General features: G+C 36.9%; 1 protein-coding gene across 1 annotated transcript in view; it reads left to right on the plus strand.

Annotated features, from left to right (window-relative positions):
- LOC125236082 (transient receptor potential protein-like) overlaps positions 1–17,357 on the plus strand; it is a 101,639-nt gene that overhangs the window by 73,954 nt on the left and 10,328 nt on the right. Inside the window, 6 exon segments of the mRNA XM_048142777.1 lie at positions 1,557–1,699; positions 2,298–2,499; positions 2,857–3,030; positions 8,196–8,294; positions 12,846–12,981; positions 16,266–16,418. Of these exon segments, the coding sequence (XP_047998734.1) occupies positions 1,557–1,699; positions 2,298–2,499; positions 2,857–3,030; positions 8,196–8,294; positions 12,846–12,981; positions 16,266–16,418 (907 nt within the window).

Raw genomic sequence — 17,357 nt, forward strand, 5'->3', positions numbered from 1 at the left:
CTGCCCAAACAAGCATCATAACTTCAATGCCAACTAGCAAGAGAAAAGACCTGAGTCTCTTTAATTTATCAAAAACAAATCCGAAATAAATATACTTAATTCAAACTGGCATTCCCGACAGAACCTAGTCCCTAAGCTTCTCAAAACCCAGCTATCCCATATACTTCAGCAATTAAACCTCCAAAGATATAGTCCCCATTAGCAGCTCATTCTACAGATATAATAAATAATAAAAATATAATATCACGTATAAAGAAATAAAAATAATCTTTTATTTCTGAAGAATAAATAAAATATAATTGGCTTCAGCATTTTCTGAAGTTGATTAAGAACCTTAGTTCATTTAAAAGCAAAAGCTTGTACAGAATAACCATATAATTAAGACATAAAATATCATTTAGGTTGCTTCAGAACTCCTTGGAATTAATGTAAGACCCTTGGATCTCAAACACAAAAGCATGCAGTTAAACATTGTTTTTCTGAAGTTGTTTAGAACCTTAGTTCACTTAAAAGTAAAAGCTTGTATAAATAACCATATAATTAACATTGTAATAAGTTCTCATATAAAATAATTTAGTTTGCTTCAGCATTCATTAGAATTAATGGAAGACCCTTGGATCTCATACACAGAAAATATGCAGATAAGCATTGTAATAAAATTATAATATAATATGCTCCAGAATTTTCAGAGAATTATTTAAAATCTATAGATTATTCAAAGTGTATAATAAAAACCCTTAATAAATCAGTTATGTTTCAAAGTACCACAAAATAGTCATATAACAAAGCACAATAGAACATCATAATGAAATCACAAAGAAAAACAGTGATAAATATTAAAGAACTCACATGACTCCTTCTTCTCTTTGGAGAGATCTCCCCGTGGCTGCCTCGACCCGCGACTCGTTCCTGAATGTTCCCCCTGCGCCCCGTGTACTGGCTTATATAGCCCGCTGGGGGTTAAAAATAACTGGAACATAATTGCACAGAAATAAGTCAATTTGCGTTTATTACAATTTCCACTATGCACCCACCGACACCACAAAAGTTTCAAATTAAGAATCAAGAAGAAAAATCTATTTGGGTGCGTTCCGTTTCACGCGTTTTGAGATTGCAATGTTACTGCAAGGTGCGTTCTGAATAAGTACAGTGGAAAAGTCAAAAATACAATTTTTTGTACGATTTCAAGTGTTTTATGGTAAAATCATGTTATAAAATTGTTTGAATTTAGTGTTTTTAGTCGGATACAATTCGATATGAAATTATTTTTACGTTCACATCACATGATTTGTTAAGACAATTTAAGCACAGGGAGAAAATTGTCCCGTCTGGGACATGCCTTTACAAGAAATTATATTTAAAAAAGTAACTAATGACACGTTCGGATTTCAAATATTCTTTGCACTCTTGTGGATAAAATGCGATTTTGCTATCTGTTTTTAAAGAATAAAAAAGTCCTTTCTGAGCTAGTGAGGTGAAAAAGTATATTCCCATTGGGCATGGGTACATATTTGTCCCAAAGCACCATATAATACTTGAGAACATATTTCCAACAGAGCTGGGAGTCCATGGAATCTTCAGCAGCCACCTTCACTCCTGACATCACGCCCCTCATCCTGGCCGCCCATCGAAACCACTACGAGATCCTGAAGATTCTGCTGGACAGGGGAGCCACGCTGCCGGTACCTCACGACGTCAAGTAGGTACATGCCTTTACGTAAGTATGCGAAGTGTAGTGTTAGATCAGAATAAAATTGGAAGAGGGCAATAAATAACCAAAATGAATTTAATTATGCTGACTGTACTCTCAAAGACCAGATATATATGAAGACTCACAGCGCGTGAGGGACAAGCTAGTTGACTGAAGAGCGAAAATGGAAGCTTCTTGTCTATTATGCCATACACCCTTTGAACTTTGACCCTACGGTATCTTGGGTACAATCAACAGTGATCTTAGAACAAATGAGCTGAAACACTATCTGACTGTATTTATTCTTGCAACGGCGACGCACACATATTAAGGTTGCCTCCACTGTGGTGGAGTGTAGAGGAGATTGATCAAACCAATAGCATTGTACTTGTAATCCACATGTCCAGTAGATTACTACCTAAGTATGTTATTGATGGTTGTTTTCCTTCATCTCTTCTACACTAAAAATGTATCCCAAGGCCGTAGAAACATAATTCTCGCCTGTTTACATCACCCAGTACTTCATTCTAAATGTATTACCTGACCAAGTAGGTAAGTAGCCTAAAAAACACTGTAATTTTATTTGTTTTTCTCTTTCCTCCTTCAGATGCGGCTGCGACGAGTGTGTCAAATCTTCTCAAGAGGATTCCCTCAGACACTCCCAGGCTCGCATAAATGCCTACCGGGCGCTGACCTCTCCATCCCTCATAGCCTTGTCTTCTGCAGACCCGCTGCTGACTGCCTTCCAGCTTTCTTGGGAGCTGAACAGGCTTAGTCGGATGGAGACGGAGTTTAGAGTAGAATATAAGGTGAACAGCATGAAATAATAATCAGACGCTTATAACTTCGGAGTACTCCAAAAAACTAGTCTCTTGAAAATCGAAGGGACCTACTAATTAAAATTAAACAATCGAAAAGAGACAGATTGTGTTTAATGTAACTGGTAATAAACCTGAAACCTAATGAAGAACTACGTCTCCTTTTACTTTGTTAAGCCCCAAAAAAACTAGGCAGTTCGCCTAGGAATTTAATTTCTGTGCCATCTTCTACATGCTTAAAATGACAATGAATATTAAACTTGCCCAGATTTAATATAAGTGCGTGTGAATTCATTTAAAATGCTTTTTTTTCGTATGGACGTTCTATTTTCCATTTTGTTTTGCCAGGCCTTAAAACAGCAGTGCCAAGAGTTCGCCACCTCCCTTCTGGACCACACGAGAACTTCCAACGAACTGGAAATCATGCTGAACTATAACCCCTGGGATATCGACTGTTGGGAACCGGGGGAAAGACAGACCCTGGGAAGACTCAAGCTGGCTATCAAGTATAAGCAGAAAATGGTAAATATATTAGAAACTCTTCCAACCAACAGTTTTAACAGTACTTAGACCACATGAAAACTTCGAATGATGTTAACATCATGCTGAATTACAACTCCTGGCATATAGACTGTTGGGAGCCGGGCGAACGACAGACACTGGGTAGATTCAAGCTGGCTAGAAAAAAAAGTAGCGTCGCGAGTTCCTGGACGACATAAGATCGTCCACTGATCTGAAGGTCATGCTCAACTTAAATTCCTGGAACGTCGAGTATTGATAGCCGGGGAATAGACCGTCAAATAAAACCAAACAATGGTACCTAATCATTTAATAAAAAAAAATTCAAATGAGAGTTGAGGTGAAACTATCATTTCATATTGGTAAACATCAGTCAGAGCTAACTTCTTGTTGGCACACACACATTTATTCACAGAGCACTAATTACTAGAATGTTAGCAGATGAATACATAATTTAATATGTTTAGTGAAGACTTCAAAAAGGCGAACATTTTCAATGTAGTATTCATTATCTTTGAAAGTGAATAATCAATCGACATTCCTTTTGAACTTGATATCTGTAGACCGGTTGAAAAAATAAGACTTGAACCCTGAACCCAATACGTATAAGGTTGTTTACCCACCGTTTATTTTTAAGTGTCTGTGAACGTTTTACACCTAAACTTCCCAATTGTAATTTCCCAAAATTGATTCTACGTTTGTATATCGGCATTTGGCTTTGTTAATAATCACATACCGGATTTACCCATTTTCTTTGATGTCTAAATGCCAACATTGCTAATGTTTCTTATGCAGAATACGGGTATTCCAGGAAATTGCTGCAATTTTCTAAATATACTCTGTTAACAGAGCGTATCGCATTGCTTTTCAATAAATGTGCTAACGTACTCTAAAAGGTACTTTATTTGAAGAGTGTCTTTTCAACAGGACTTATTTTTGTATGGTTTGTTGTTTATAAATAAATAAGTCGTTATTAAAAGATAAATACCTGATTTATTCTGCGTATCTAAGTTCACCGGCCAAGATTAACAAGGAGTGGGTGGCCCCAAGCACAGATGGAGAGTGACATAGGCTACTTTTTGTCTTTTTTTAACCCCCACTTTCCTAAAATGGGAGTTAGAAGTTTATAGAGCATTCCGCAATGTTCTAATTTAACTCGAGCGAAGCCGCGGGCAAAAGTTCTCGGTTCAAAATGTTCTAATTTAACTCGAGCGTACTTTTCGTGCCGATGACATCAATTTGACGGCTCCATATAGGGTGATCAAAATTGTTAGATCTCATTAGTCATCATAAATTTCTTTGCAATATGCCTGGTGTGCTTTACGTTAGAGTACTATTACGTTTGATAAACAATACTATTTAATTAAATTTATTTATAAAAACAAATCATTTTTATTCACGTATTATAGCCATTAAAGGACTACTGTATTTGATAATTTGTATACGATTAAAATGATTGACGACTAATAATTTACAATAAAACTATTTGTGAATCCTACAACGTCATTAATGTCATCGGCAAACTTGATTTAGATTGTCATTCAAGTAGCACTTATTATTATTACTATTGCCAATTGCTTTGGAAATGAATTCATAAACTTGATAGAGTCACCTGTTTCTATTGTAGAAGTTTTGTCTTCAAAAAGGACTTATGTTGTACTGAAACTATTATTTTCTTATAGCTATACTGAAACAAGGAATGGGGGTGTAAAGCCATATATTTTGTCACCCTTAGTGAAAGTGTAAAAGTATGTTCTACAAGATACGAGATATAGCGGTTACATTTATAATATATCTGGGTGAATAAGTACTTAATTATTTCAAATTCGAGTCGATAACGTAGGTAGGTAGTGGCGAGAGGTGCACAGACCGACAGGTTCACAGTAGGTATGCCGAAAGAGTTCCGGACTATGATACCTTTGTTTAATAAACCCTGAAACATCTGCTTATTGCAATTAATTTAATACTTAACACCTTTTTCATGGTGATAATACTGATAATGCCACTATAGTGTATTATAGTCTGAATAAATGTATTTGTAAGATTAAAAGAAAAGTAATACTCTGATAAAATAGGTTTCCGAAAAAAGAAAAAACATTTATATCAGCCAGTTTATTGGCAAAATTAACTTTGTTTTTCTTTTGATCTCGAAATACGTGATTTAAATCTTTTAGTCACCCTGTTAATAAATCGAGTACCTATATTTTCTCAAATGAACTTATTTAAAACTTCAGATTATACCTACATATAAATAACGATAGATTTATTAGACATAGGTCGAATTGAAACTTTTGTAAATTCTCGCTTACGCTTAAACGTGTCCTTATCACATAACTCCTCATCCATTTGAGACGGCAAACTACAACGTACTCATACTACTCATACGTAATGGTTACTTACAAAATAAAACATGAAAAAGTATTCCCTTTGTATCAAACAGATTTTGTATTTTGGTTGTTATTCATCCTGTAAACAAAAGCAGATAATCTACTCTCATTTTTAGACGACATTCTAATGGAAACATTTTTTTAGTTCTTGCACTCAAATAGCAAACTCTTGTGTTTATTTTATAATATTGTCCACAGAAGTGATGTTTTTATAAATCTTTTTGACCCTTGTATTTTTTTATTTTATGTTATTCATGTTTGCGTCTTCGCGAATCTGGAATATTTTAAAAGTTAATTTGTAATAGTTTTGTGAACGAGTAGAATAAAAAACTTATAATTATTAGTTAGTGTATTGATTTAGATGGAAAATTGTAAAAAAAAATACAAAATAGGCTAAGGGACCGTCCACACTCAGAGACGCATGTCCGCCGACGCGGAACGAACGTCAGCGCCACGCCGCCTGAATGTAATTTAAAAAACGTCTCCTCAGTAAATTTTGTATAGGAAGGACGCGCAAGGGAGCAAGGGACGTCGCTTGACGTGCGCCGCGCCGCCTGGGGCGCGTCTTACGTCTTTCTTATACAAAATTTACTGAGGAGACGTTTTTTAAATTACATTCAGGTGGCGTGGCGCTGATGTCCTTTCCGCGTCGGCGGACATGCGTCTCTTGATTGTGGACTGTCCCTAATAAATAAATAATCTTCTTCCAAGTAGCAAATTATGTTGCTGTTTATACAAAAAATAATAACTCTGAGCACATACTGGTATAGAAAAGTATCTACGTCGAAGAAAATATACACGAAGTATTAGTATTTTATAAGTCCTCGATTTCGTCGCTCGAAAATCTGAACGATGAAATAATATTATTTAAATACTATCCATTTTCAATTTCTTTAGTACTCCTATTTTTTTAAATGCCTAATAAGTGAGACAGTATAAAATTAAACACTCAAAATCGTTAATACAGTTAGAAAGTATGGCAATTCATTTTAGGATGAATTAAGGTTATAGGTAATAATAGTATGCAAATTTCAATTATGCAGATTCATTGTTATGCGAAATAAGAATTATGTATTTTTAATATTATGCGTATTTAATGTTATGAACAATAATGTTATGCCAAATCTGTTATACGAATTCATATTATGCGAATGAATGATAGGCGAAATGGCGAAATAGAGGGCACCCTACCTAGCAACCAATTGGTTGTAATTAACCGTCTCTGATTGGTCGATAACGCGATAGATAAAAAAAAAATGTGATTCAGATTCAGAAAAAATTGCCAGATATCGCAAATTAGTATAGAACTTGTATGGAGTTCTATTTTTGATTTTTTTCAGTTAACTAAAGTGAAGTGTAATGAAATATTATAGTTGACTAATTGTCAAAGACTATCCAATAGGGTGGAGCATGCTTGTATGGAGAAAACTAAAAATTAGAAATTCATAACGGAATAGGTATCGAAAGTTGCGAAAAAAATTGTAGATTATATTTCCGGTATCAAATTTAAAATTAGGTACTACTTTTAGCCCTCTACCAGCCGTTAAAGCAATAAAAATAAGGTAAAATTAACAAATAAATTAACTATGTCTGATGTCAATTTTTATTTTTCATTATTAATTTATGATATAAAAAAACCTGTTATTAAGTGAATTTAATCATAATAATCTTTAAATTTATTAAAAAATAATATAAAAATTATACCTCAATATTTCATTTTTAACTCAATAATCACGTTATCATGCGAAATACGATAAACGAAGTAACGAGTACAGTATATTTTTTGGGTTGTATTTTATATGAAAGGACATCTTTAGATATAAATAAAATGCTTTCGGTTTTTGCATTTCTCTTGATTTTACCTATTTTTACTTGATGACCAAAAGTGACATTTTAGGCGTTAATTGGGCAATTTAAGCATACTTTGATGTGTTATAACCAAAAGTTTTGGTTGGACAGTTATGTTGTTCAATGTGCTATGAGTTTATTTCGATTGATAGCTTTTCTGTCACATGCTTCGAATATTTTTTTGAGCAATAGTTATATATAAATAGGATTTTTTGAAAAATTCCAAGTTTATAGTCAATTTAGGTCTCAGAAAAAAAATGTTTAAAAGTAAAAAAAACCTGAAATTAAAATCATTTTCAATACCAAAGGTGGTGTTTAATATATAAATATATAAAAAATATGTAAAATTAAAAAAAAATATATTTTACAAAAAAATATCAATATTTTTTTAATAAATCAATAGTAGAGGGCCAAAAGTATATAGCTAGATTTTTTTTATTATTTTTCTCAGAATCTACATAAAATTAGGCTTTCTTTGAGTGGTATTCAATTGCATATTTCCAAAATTTTAAAATTCGCTCCACCCTACTATCCAACACTGAAAAGTTGGCACATATAGTTTAGTCTGTGGTGTCCTAATTGACAGATTAAAGTCGACGAGTAGAAAAATAAGAATACGATATAAGAGAAATGTTTTCAATAACATGATTTAATAAAAATAAATAAATAAATAAATATTATAGGACATTCTTACACAGATTAACTGAGTCCCACGGTAAGCTCAAGAAGGCTTGTGTTGTGGGTACTCAGAGAACGATATATATAATATATATCGATATATTCCTCTGAACAAATATCTGTGCAAATATGTGTGCTAAATGATTTAGCATTCCCACTAATTGGCAAGACAATCATGGATTTTTCTTTGCATTATTTCACATTTTGTATTTGTGTTTATTTACAAGCAGATATTAATAATTGTTTAATTTTCAGTTCGTCGCTCATCCAAACGTCCAGCAATTATTAGGGGCGATCTGGTACGAAGGGCTGCCGGGATTCAAGCGGAAAAACATCGTCGGCCAATGTGTACAGGTATTACCTTACTTTTTTACACACGGACACTGTAAAATCGCCGTCAATAGAAATTGTCAACAACGTAAACAAACCATTATATAAAATATCAATAGTTTAGCACAATTTTATTATTTTAAAGGTTGAGGGTCATAATGTGATATGAATTCATGATTTAGCCAGTATCTGATGAGTTAGAATGGAAATTAAAAACATTTTGACTACAAGGTTTGTTTACATTGTTCACAAATTCTATTGACGGCAACTTTAGTGTAGCAAGCACAATCCCAGCAGCAATGTACCTACTGCAAACGTGGTTATGATGACAGTCAATGACAACTGTCAACGAACGATTAAGTAACGCGAGTATGTTTGCGTTACATTGCGGGCCGAATTATTTTGTATGGATAACATTTTTATTTTTATTTTAAGTAAAAATTTTCTAAATAATTAATTAAAATACGGTTGTACTCACGTTATTATCGCTATTGCTGCGACATGTTTCGCGCCAATTCGGAGGCCCCTTTTCAGGCATATAGGAGTTCAGAACGCGACGGTTAAACTCCGCAGACTGACCGACTAACTGTCGCGTGAACATACCTATACAATAGCAATGTCACAGTTTCGTTTTCTTTCAACCCCTTATTTGCCAAGAGTGGCACTGAAACCTGAGTAGTTTCATGTGCTCTGCCTACCCCTTCATGGGACACAGGCGTGATTGTATGTATGTATGTGTATGTATGTCCACTTTATTCTGGCATGATTATTTTAAAATATTAATACGGCAGTTTTTTTACCAATAACATTTTAATGTTGTATTGAAGTATAACTATGTATATTAAAATTATGACAGTTGTATTATCAATAGTTTCGGAGATAATATCTAGTTAATCGGATTTTCACTACACCCTGTGTAACTTTATCCTGCCATCACTCTGCAGGGTAAAGTGACTGTTGACAGGATAAAGAAACACAAGTAAAAAAAAAGCTATTTTGACATGGTTTTTACTAACTTGCAATGTATGTATGTATGTATGTTTGTATGTACGTTGAGGTCAAATCTTGCAACCCAATTTGAAGCAGAAATATTCAACCGACTGAGCTGAAATTTTGTATACACGCTGCGGATGACGTTCGCATATAAGCGCCGATATGGGGCATTGGGTCCTTCGATATTGGGCAATAGTCTGCTCAGCGCCGAAGCGGTCCCGACGAGGCTAGGAACCAATTGATAAAATGTTCCTCGGAGTACCAATTTTGGTTTGAATTTAAGCCCAAGTACTTAATTTGGGGCGTAAGAGGGACCGCCTCACCGCCAATAGGCAAGGCAACATCCCTATCGCTCTTGCATATAGGCATTACAGAACCAGATTGCATTTCGATCGGCGTATAGCATCAACAATTATTATTTTGGATAGGTCGGCAGCAATCACTTTCTTCGGGCAGAAGCCAACCTTTCCTTCGAAAACCACGTCATCGGTCGTGGCAAGTAACACCGCAAGCCCAAACAAATTAATGCGCCTAACTGTGAAGTGTGAGCTCAGTTGCCACTGTGGCTCTCCTTATTATCCTGGTACTTTCTTCCCCTCACGGCTACTATTGTGTCATCGGCATAACAAATGGTGATCATGCGGAGAAGTTGGACTACTCTGATAGCCAAGTCAAAGCCAATGCTCCAGAGCAGGCGCCCAGTACCGACCCCTGTGGAAAACTGTGGGTAGGTTATGATTATTATGAATATGCATGTGGGTAAGAAGAAGAATAAAGAAGTCAGTCTTGATTTGAGCACGTAGTCTCATTGACCTGTCCCTATACGTTTATATGGCGCAGCCGGTAGGAACACCACACTCCATTCGCCTTTCTAGGCATCTTCCTCCTGATTCATTGAGCAGTACTCTATCTGCAAGGTAATGCCCTATGGTGAATGATGATCTTCAAATAGAAAGGCGCATCGTGGAAGCAATGCGCCTATTTTATTACCACATAAGGAAGAAAGCCGAAGTAATTGGCAATGTCAAGAGATACTGAGATAGCTCCCTAGCCTTTTCTCTGCTACCAGACCGCTGTATTTATGCAGCGCATCAATTGCGTCTATCGCTCCTCCCAGAACCCGATCTCTGATGTTTGGGCACGTGTCTTTCAAAATGCGTGCACAGCAGTAGATGAGACTTACGATGATGCGCTCAACATAGTGCCAGTTTCATCTAGGAGGGCAATGGGACGGTATCCTAAGGGACAGTCAGCTGGACTACCCTTTTTTCGAAAGGCACAGTCTGCCCACCTTCCAACGAGAATTTATACCCTCTCGGAGGCAGTCGTCAATGTGGCCACGTAATCTACTTCCAAGATGTTTAAAGAGCCAAGGCACACCGTCCGGCCCTAGAGTGGCCCTCATTTTAAATACTGACCTCATTATCTCGACATCTGTTACCAAGGAGACATCAAGGAGACGAACCAACTCTTCCACTGGGGCAGCCATTGCAGGCATTACATGCACAAGTACAACTCACATTGTGAATCATGATATGTGCTTTGTTGTTTTACAAGACTGTGATTGTAGGTACTTATTTATTTATTCTTTATTGCACATAAAAAAGTACAAAATGGTGTACATAATGCCTTAAGGCATTCTCTACCAGTCAAACACTGCAGGCATCGTGACTGAAAATAATAATCAGATATCACTTACTGTACTTCAACTGTTTTGAATAAAAAATAATGGATATTGTTTAAAGAAAAATACTTTTTTTTGCTTTTGTTTCTACTTAAAGAAAAAAAATTGAATCCTAACGAAATCATAATAGTCGATATACGTTGAATTATTAGTGGTAAACTTGTTTTTTTATTCAAACTCTCTTTATCCTGCCACGTTTTCCCTGCTACCCTGTGTATTCACTTTCTCCTGTATGTCTAACATTTCAACTCGCTATAAGTTCTACGTTTTTACGACTATTTCGTTCCCTCCTGCAAATTCCGTATCATTGATGCACTCAAAAACATATTTAAATCCAAAAAGGTACAAAAAACCATTTTCATTTTTTTTCATTCACTTTACCCTGACGGTGCCACTTTTTTGAGAACGAACCTAAGTACCTACTAACGCCGTATCTTGCGTGGGCGACGGTCGCGTGACCGTCGCCGTCGCGTCTCATACTTCCATATCGATAAGGTTTGATTTCGTATGCGTCGCATCGCCGTCGCGCGACCATTGCGCGACCGTCGCCCACGCAAGCCGCGGCGTAACAGTCTTATTTGATGATCACAGGACTAGCATGAGATTCGCGCGAGATAGACTACCCGATATATCCTTCTTTAAAAAATACGTATGATCTAAAAGTGCTACACATGCAACACAATTGCCAGCAATACACATACCATTGCCGCGTTTGCTCCATAGTTAGTTGATGCGTATTAAACAAACGCGGCAATGGTATGTGAATTGCTTGCAATGTGTTACCCGTGTAACAGCACCGTTAGTGCGTTTTCACATTATCCAATCCGATATCGGATGTCGGACTGATATCCCATACATTACAGGCGCCATCTTGGATTTTGTCTATTGAAATCCTTCCGACATCCGATATCGGATCGGATAATGTGAAAACGGACAGTCACGACGACATACTGGCGTGTCAATCACTTGCTTGCCTTGTGGTGGTTATTTCCTCTTTGCATTAAAGTGTGTAGCAAGTTAATTAACAGTGTACAAATGTAGTATGAAAAGATTTGCTTTCGTATTGTTACAGAAACGTACGAACGTGTCATGCTATTTCAGTCAGTCTCAGTACAAGATGTACTGACATTGACTGAACTAGCATGACAAATACGAACGTTTCCGAAAAAATACGAAGGAAACCCTTTTCGCACTACATCTCTTTGACGACCCTGCCTGCTACGCCGCAGTCCCGGGTTCGAATCCCGGTAAAGGCATTTATTTGTGTGATGAGCACAGGTATTTGTTCCTGAGTCATGGATGTTTTCTATAATTATATATATCGTTGTCTGAGTACCCACAACACAAGCCTTCTTGAGCTTACCGTGGGCCTCAGTCAATCTGTGTAAGAATGTCCTATAATATTTATTTATTTTTCCCCTCACTAGCTCGGAAACACGTGTTTTGTCCTTTAATACCAGCGGGTAAAAACGCATTTTATCCACTAGTGGGTAAAGTAATTTGACCTTGAATAAAGTCAAATTAACTGCTTTAAAATTGATAAAAGTAGGTGAATTTAGTAATAAAGATGATTTACCACCAGTGGAACTACTGGAAGCAGTGTTAAACGCATTTTTTGCGTTGTAGTTTCCTCGCTATAGTGAGGGGAAAAGTTTTGTGTTACACTCGGGTGCAAATGTATTTTACTTCTTGTGTGTTGAAAAACTCGCAAGTTCAGGATTCTATTCTCGAACCACTCGCTTCGCTCGTGGTTCAACTGTAGAGTCCTTTCACTTGATCGTTTTTCAATTCCACACTCGGCGTTAAAATACAACTTTGCCCCCTTGTATAAGAGGGCAAATAACTATTATTTAATTATCTCTAAATGAAAGTAATAACTCTCCGTTTTTGTTCAACAGGTCGCGAAATTAGGTGCCATGTTTCCCATATATTGCACAATATACATGCTAGCGCCGAACTCCGAATACGGACAATTCATGAAGAAACCGTTTGTCAAGTTCATCTGCCATAGTTCCTCCTACATGTTATTTCTAAGTAAGTTTTCATATTATACTTATTAAGCATATTTATATGCCGACTCGTCGAAAACCCCTTGCCAAGATTATCAGTAGCGTCACAACCTAATCAAAATGAACAAAAGGGGGGCCATTCTTTGGGTCTTGCGACGAGTATGTATCTAAATCCCGGTAAATACAGCATATTCGATAACTATAAGTAGTTATGTCATAGATTAAATATAAGAAAATCATACCATCTCATAATACATTAAAATGCGACCGCCTAAGAACGCGCATACACTACACCACACATATCGTCACTACTTTGAAAAAAACTTGTATCTTCTTCTGTCAATGCATGCCTATGACCTATGCAATGCATATAGACTTACTGCGTTTTAACTTTGAGGAGCAGTGTGAGATACGAGATTTTTTCAAAGTAGGTACGATATATTGCGCCACAAAAAATGCCTTGTTGCCATCGATTATTTGTAGATTGGCGTTAAGTGTCACTTTCGAGCCATAAATCTATGTCAAAAGTGACACTTAATGCCATCTACAAGTATATAATCGAAAGCTACAAGATATTTTTTGTGGCGCCATCTATGTGTGGTGTAGTGTATGCGCGTTCTTAGGCGGTCGCATTTTAATGTACGGTATGGTTTGATCTTCTTATATTTAATCTATGGTTATGTGTAAAATAATAGCGTGTTCCCGTGTCTCTCCACTCCACGTGACCGTTGTCATACATGATCAGGGTGGCTAGCCGAATGGCACAATCGCTCACGAAACGCTCACGAAACGAAGCGCTAGTAGATATCTATCTCTATCGCGCTTGCGTATTGGCGCGACAGAGCCAGCGGCGTATCGCTTTCGTTTGGCGTCGGAGAAATGCCATTCGGCTACGGGGCCAGAGAAGACAGGGTGGCTAGCCGAATGGCACAAACGCTCACGAAACGAAGCGCTAGTAGATATCTATCTCTATCGCGCTTGCTTATTGGCGCGACAGAGCCAGCGGCGTATCGCTTTCGTTTGGCGTCGGAGAAATGCCATTCGGCTACGGGGCCAGGGTGCGTAGCCGAATGGCACAAACGCTCACGAAACGAAACGCTAGTAGATATCTATCCCTATCGCTCTTGCCTATTGGCGCGACAGAGCCGGACTACGTTTCGTTTTCGTTTGGCGTCGGAGAAATGCCATTTGGCTACGGGGCCAGGTGTGAATCATTCTTATCAAGTGTGCGCGGCGGGAACATATGGGAATACACCAATACCTCAAAAATTTTCCTTATAGCTGTGATACACACAATATTTTTAAAACTTGAATGAAAAAACCAAACCAAATCTTTTTATTTTAGACGTTTACAAAACTGGTAGTTAACAAGGTTCAGACGCCATTCGATATGCTATTATCTAGAGAGCTTTAAGAGGTATTTATTTATTTATCGTATGGCTTTTACACACTGGTTAAACTTAGGTATTACATGTAGGTACATTAAATTAAACACTATTTAAAATTTACAATCCTGCAGATAAAAACTCGCATTATTTGTTAGATTTTTAAAATCTTCCGTGGGCCCGTTGTAATTGGTGATGGGGGAAAAAAGGGAGAGGTAAAAAGATTTGAAAACGTATTATACAAAAAATAATAATTTAGTGCCTTAAGAACTAACGCGCGTTCACATATTTGTGACCATCTTGTCCGCTCCAATATATCTGATGGAGACTGTAATATTTTAATAAAAGATTACGACACTTAACCAATTTGGGGAATCCATGTTCAAAGTGTTCCGCGAACTATTAATGTAAGTGGGAGCTTTTCTTTGTTCCTTCATACGTTATGAGTATGAATCAGCTTTGATCTATTTGTATCGAAATTGCTATGATGTTATTACTATACATTTATATGGATCCAAGAATTCAAGAGAGGTACAGTGAGCTGCAAAATGCGTCAAGAAATTATAAACTTTTGGCAGGTCACTGTACATATTGTACTTTTTTATACACCATTTTGGTGTATAAAGTGTTATTAGACTAAGATGTAATAGGTTAAGTTTTAATTTTTTTTATACACCAAATAAACGTTTCTTTCTTTTTTTCTATTGTAAGTAGGTACCTTAGGATTCTCTTTCATAAATTGTTTCAATGGTTTATTTTCTCATATCGATTCGTTGTTAAGTTGTCATAGAAGAGTTTTTTGTCTTAGTTTTTCCATAAAAATCTGTGAGTTGTTTTTAAAAAAATATAGGAAAATATCTCAAACTTATTCAATCCACATTTATTATAAAAGCTATATCTATCAGCTCAGCTGTGTATCAGCTCGAAGAGCTGCTAGTGTATCAATAAATAATAAATAAATAAATAAATATAAAAGTGGTACCTACGTCTAGTAAGCTTATAGGGATTTTATTTTTTTATTACTTCCAAGTTTGTTCAAAGACGGAGTAGACGGTTTCGTCAAAAATGTAAAACTATTTGTGAGTGTGTTTAGTAAAACGACCCACTTTGTCACTTACCACAAAGACGAGATTTCTTGTATCTTTACATGAAGAAACTGATAAAACGGTTTTATACCAATCGACAAAGTGGGACGTTTTACTATACATACTCATATTTATTATCATAACATTTTATCTCGTCACCTTAACCATAGATTAAATATAAGAAGATCATACCCTCCCATACATTAAAATCCGACCGCCTAAGAACGCGCATACACTGCACCACACATAGATGACGCCACAATGTCTTGTAGCTTTCGATTATACTTGTAGATGGCGTTAGGTGTCACTTTTGACCAAAGAGGATTGAGTATTATAGAGAGTTACTGTCGAAGTAAAATGTGTAATCACAGTGCATAGGCTGCCATCTCTTGACACAGGCTTGAAACTTTTGAACGTCAGTTTTGACAATTTGGGCCATATTCTTAGCTCGATATGTTTTAAAATGTAATGCCATCTAGGCCACCGTATTAACTGAGGTACGTTTTTAGCCAGTCAATATTAGCGCCATCTAGCTGAGCGTACCCCAAAGGCTGTAATGCCATCTAGGCCACCGTACCTTTTTTGTTGGATAGGTATTTAAAAAAGAATAAGGGTTTACTGTATGGTACTGAGGTACGTTTTTAAAAAATATGAAAAAAATCACAAAAGTAGAACTTTATAAAGACTTTCTAGACTTTATCTGTCTATGCGGAGTTATATATGTCTTTGCTTTTGACATAGATTTATGGCTCGAAAGTGACAACGCCGATCTGCAAATAATCGATGGCAACAATTCTTATAATAATAACCTATGCCTTAACCCATGTACTCTTCAACAGTGCTCCTGTCCCTCGCGTCCCAACGGGCCGAGTTCCTAGTGCTGGAGTGGTCCGGCATCAGCTGGCTGCAGGAGCTGGTGGAGTACTGGAAGGAGCACGAGCGAGGCTCGCTGCCCGGCCTCATAGAGTTCACTGTCATTATTTATATAGCTAGTGAGTTTACCTTTCTTTTATCTCAACGATCAAGCTACCCCAAGCTAGCTATAACTCAAACTACTACTAGTATAAACTACCCATCAAAAATATATTGTTTTTGTCAAGACAGTCAGGTATCCAAGGGTTGTAGATTTTGGATTATGGAAGCGAAGCCAACATGTTAATGTCAGTGGTGGGAAAAGTACGGCACGTGGACCAAATCCGGCCCACCAAAAGGATGCTGATGCAAGGATGGTAAATCTAGCCCGCCTCAAAAATTCTTTCAAACTTTGGCCTCCGATGAAAATAGTTTGCCCACCAATGTGCTAAACGTTTTTACGTACGCTCCAATGTCATCAAAGTCCAGTGTCTCTGTCGCACTAATGCAGACTAAAGATATCAGCTCCAGTCCCTCGCGTCCCAACGGGCCGAGTTCCTAGTGCTGGTGTGGTCCGGCATCAGCTGGCTGCAGGAGCTGGTGGAATACTGGAAGGAGCACGAGCGAGGCTCTTTATATAGCTACTCGTAGTGAGTTGAAGTTTACTTTAGCTCAATGATCATAAAGTCAAGCTTTTAGCCTCCAAAAACGAGTTGTGCAAAATATCGATCAATGACACCTTCTGGGCGAGCTCATGCCATCGTAGGCCACGTCTTTGCCTTTGGCTAGTCTGTGGCCAAGAGTAAGCCCATTTATGATTTAAATAAAACACTGTTCTCTCGAAAACTATGTACACTGGGAACTGTGGAGCGTCAATAATATGAGTCTTTACTAAATATCTGTAAATTGGCAACTACTAAGTCGCCACTGATAAATGACTACTAGTGACTCTAGTGACAACTTTGTTCACCAACCGAAAAGAAAGGGTAAAATAAAAACCATGAATTTATCTGCGAACCCCTGACTGTCCTTTGAACATTTTAAATAATTATCTCAGCTCTTTGATCTTCCAACGTAAA

The sequence above is a fragment of the Leguminivora glycinivorella genome, chromosome 18, assembly GCF_023078275.1.
Source record: "Leguminivora glycinivorella isolate SPB_JAAS2020 chromosome 18, LegGlyc_1.1, whole genome shotgun sequence".
NCBI lineage: Eukaryota > Metazoa > Arthropoda > Insecta > Lepidoptera > Tortricidae > Leguminivora > Leguminivora glycinivorella.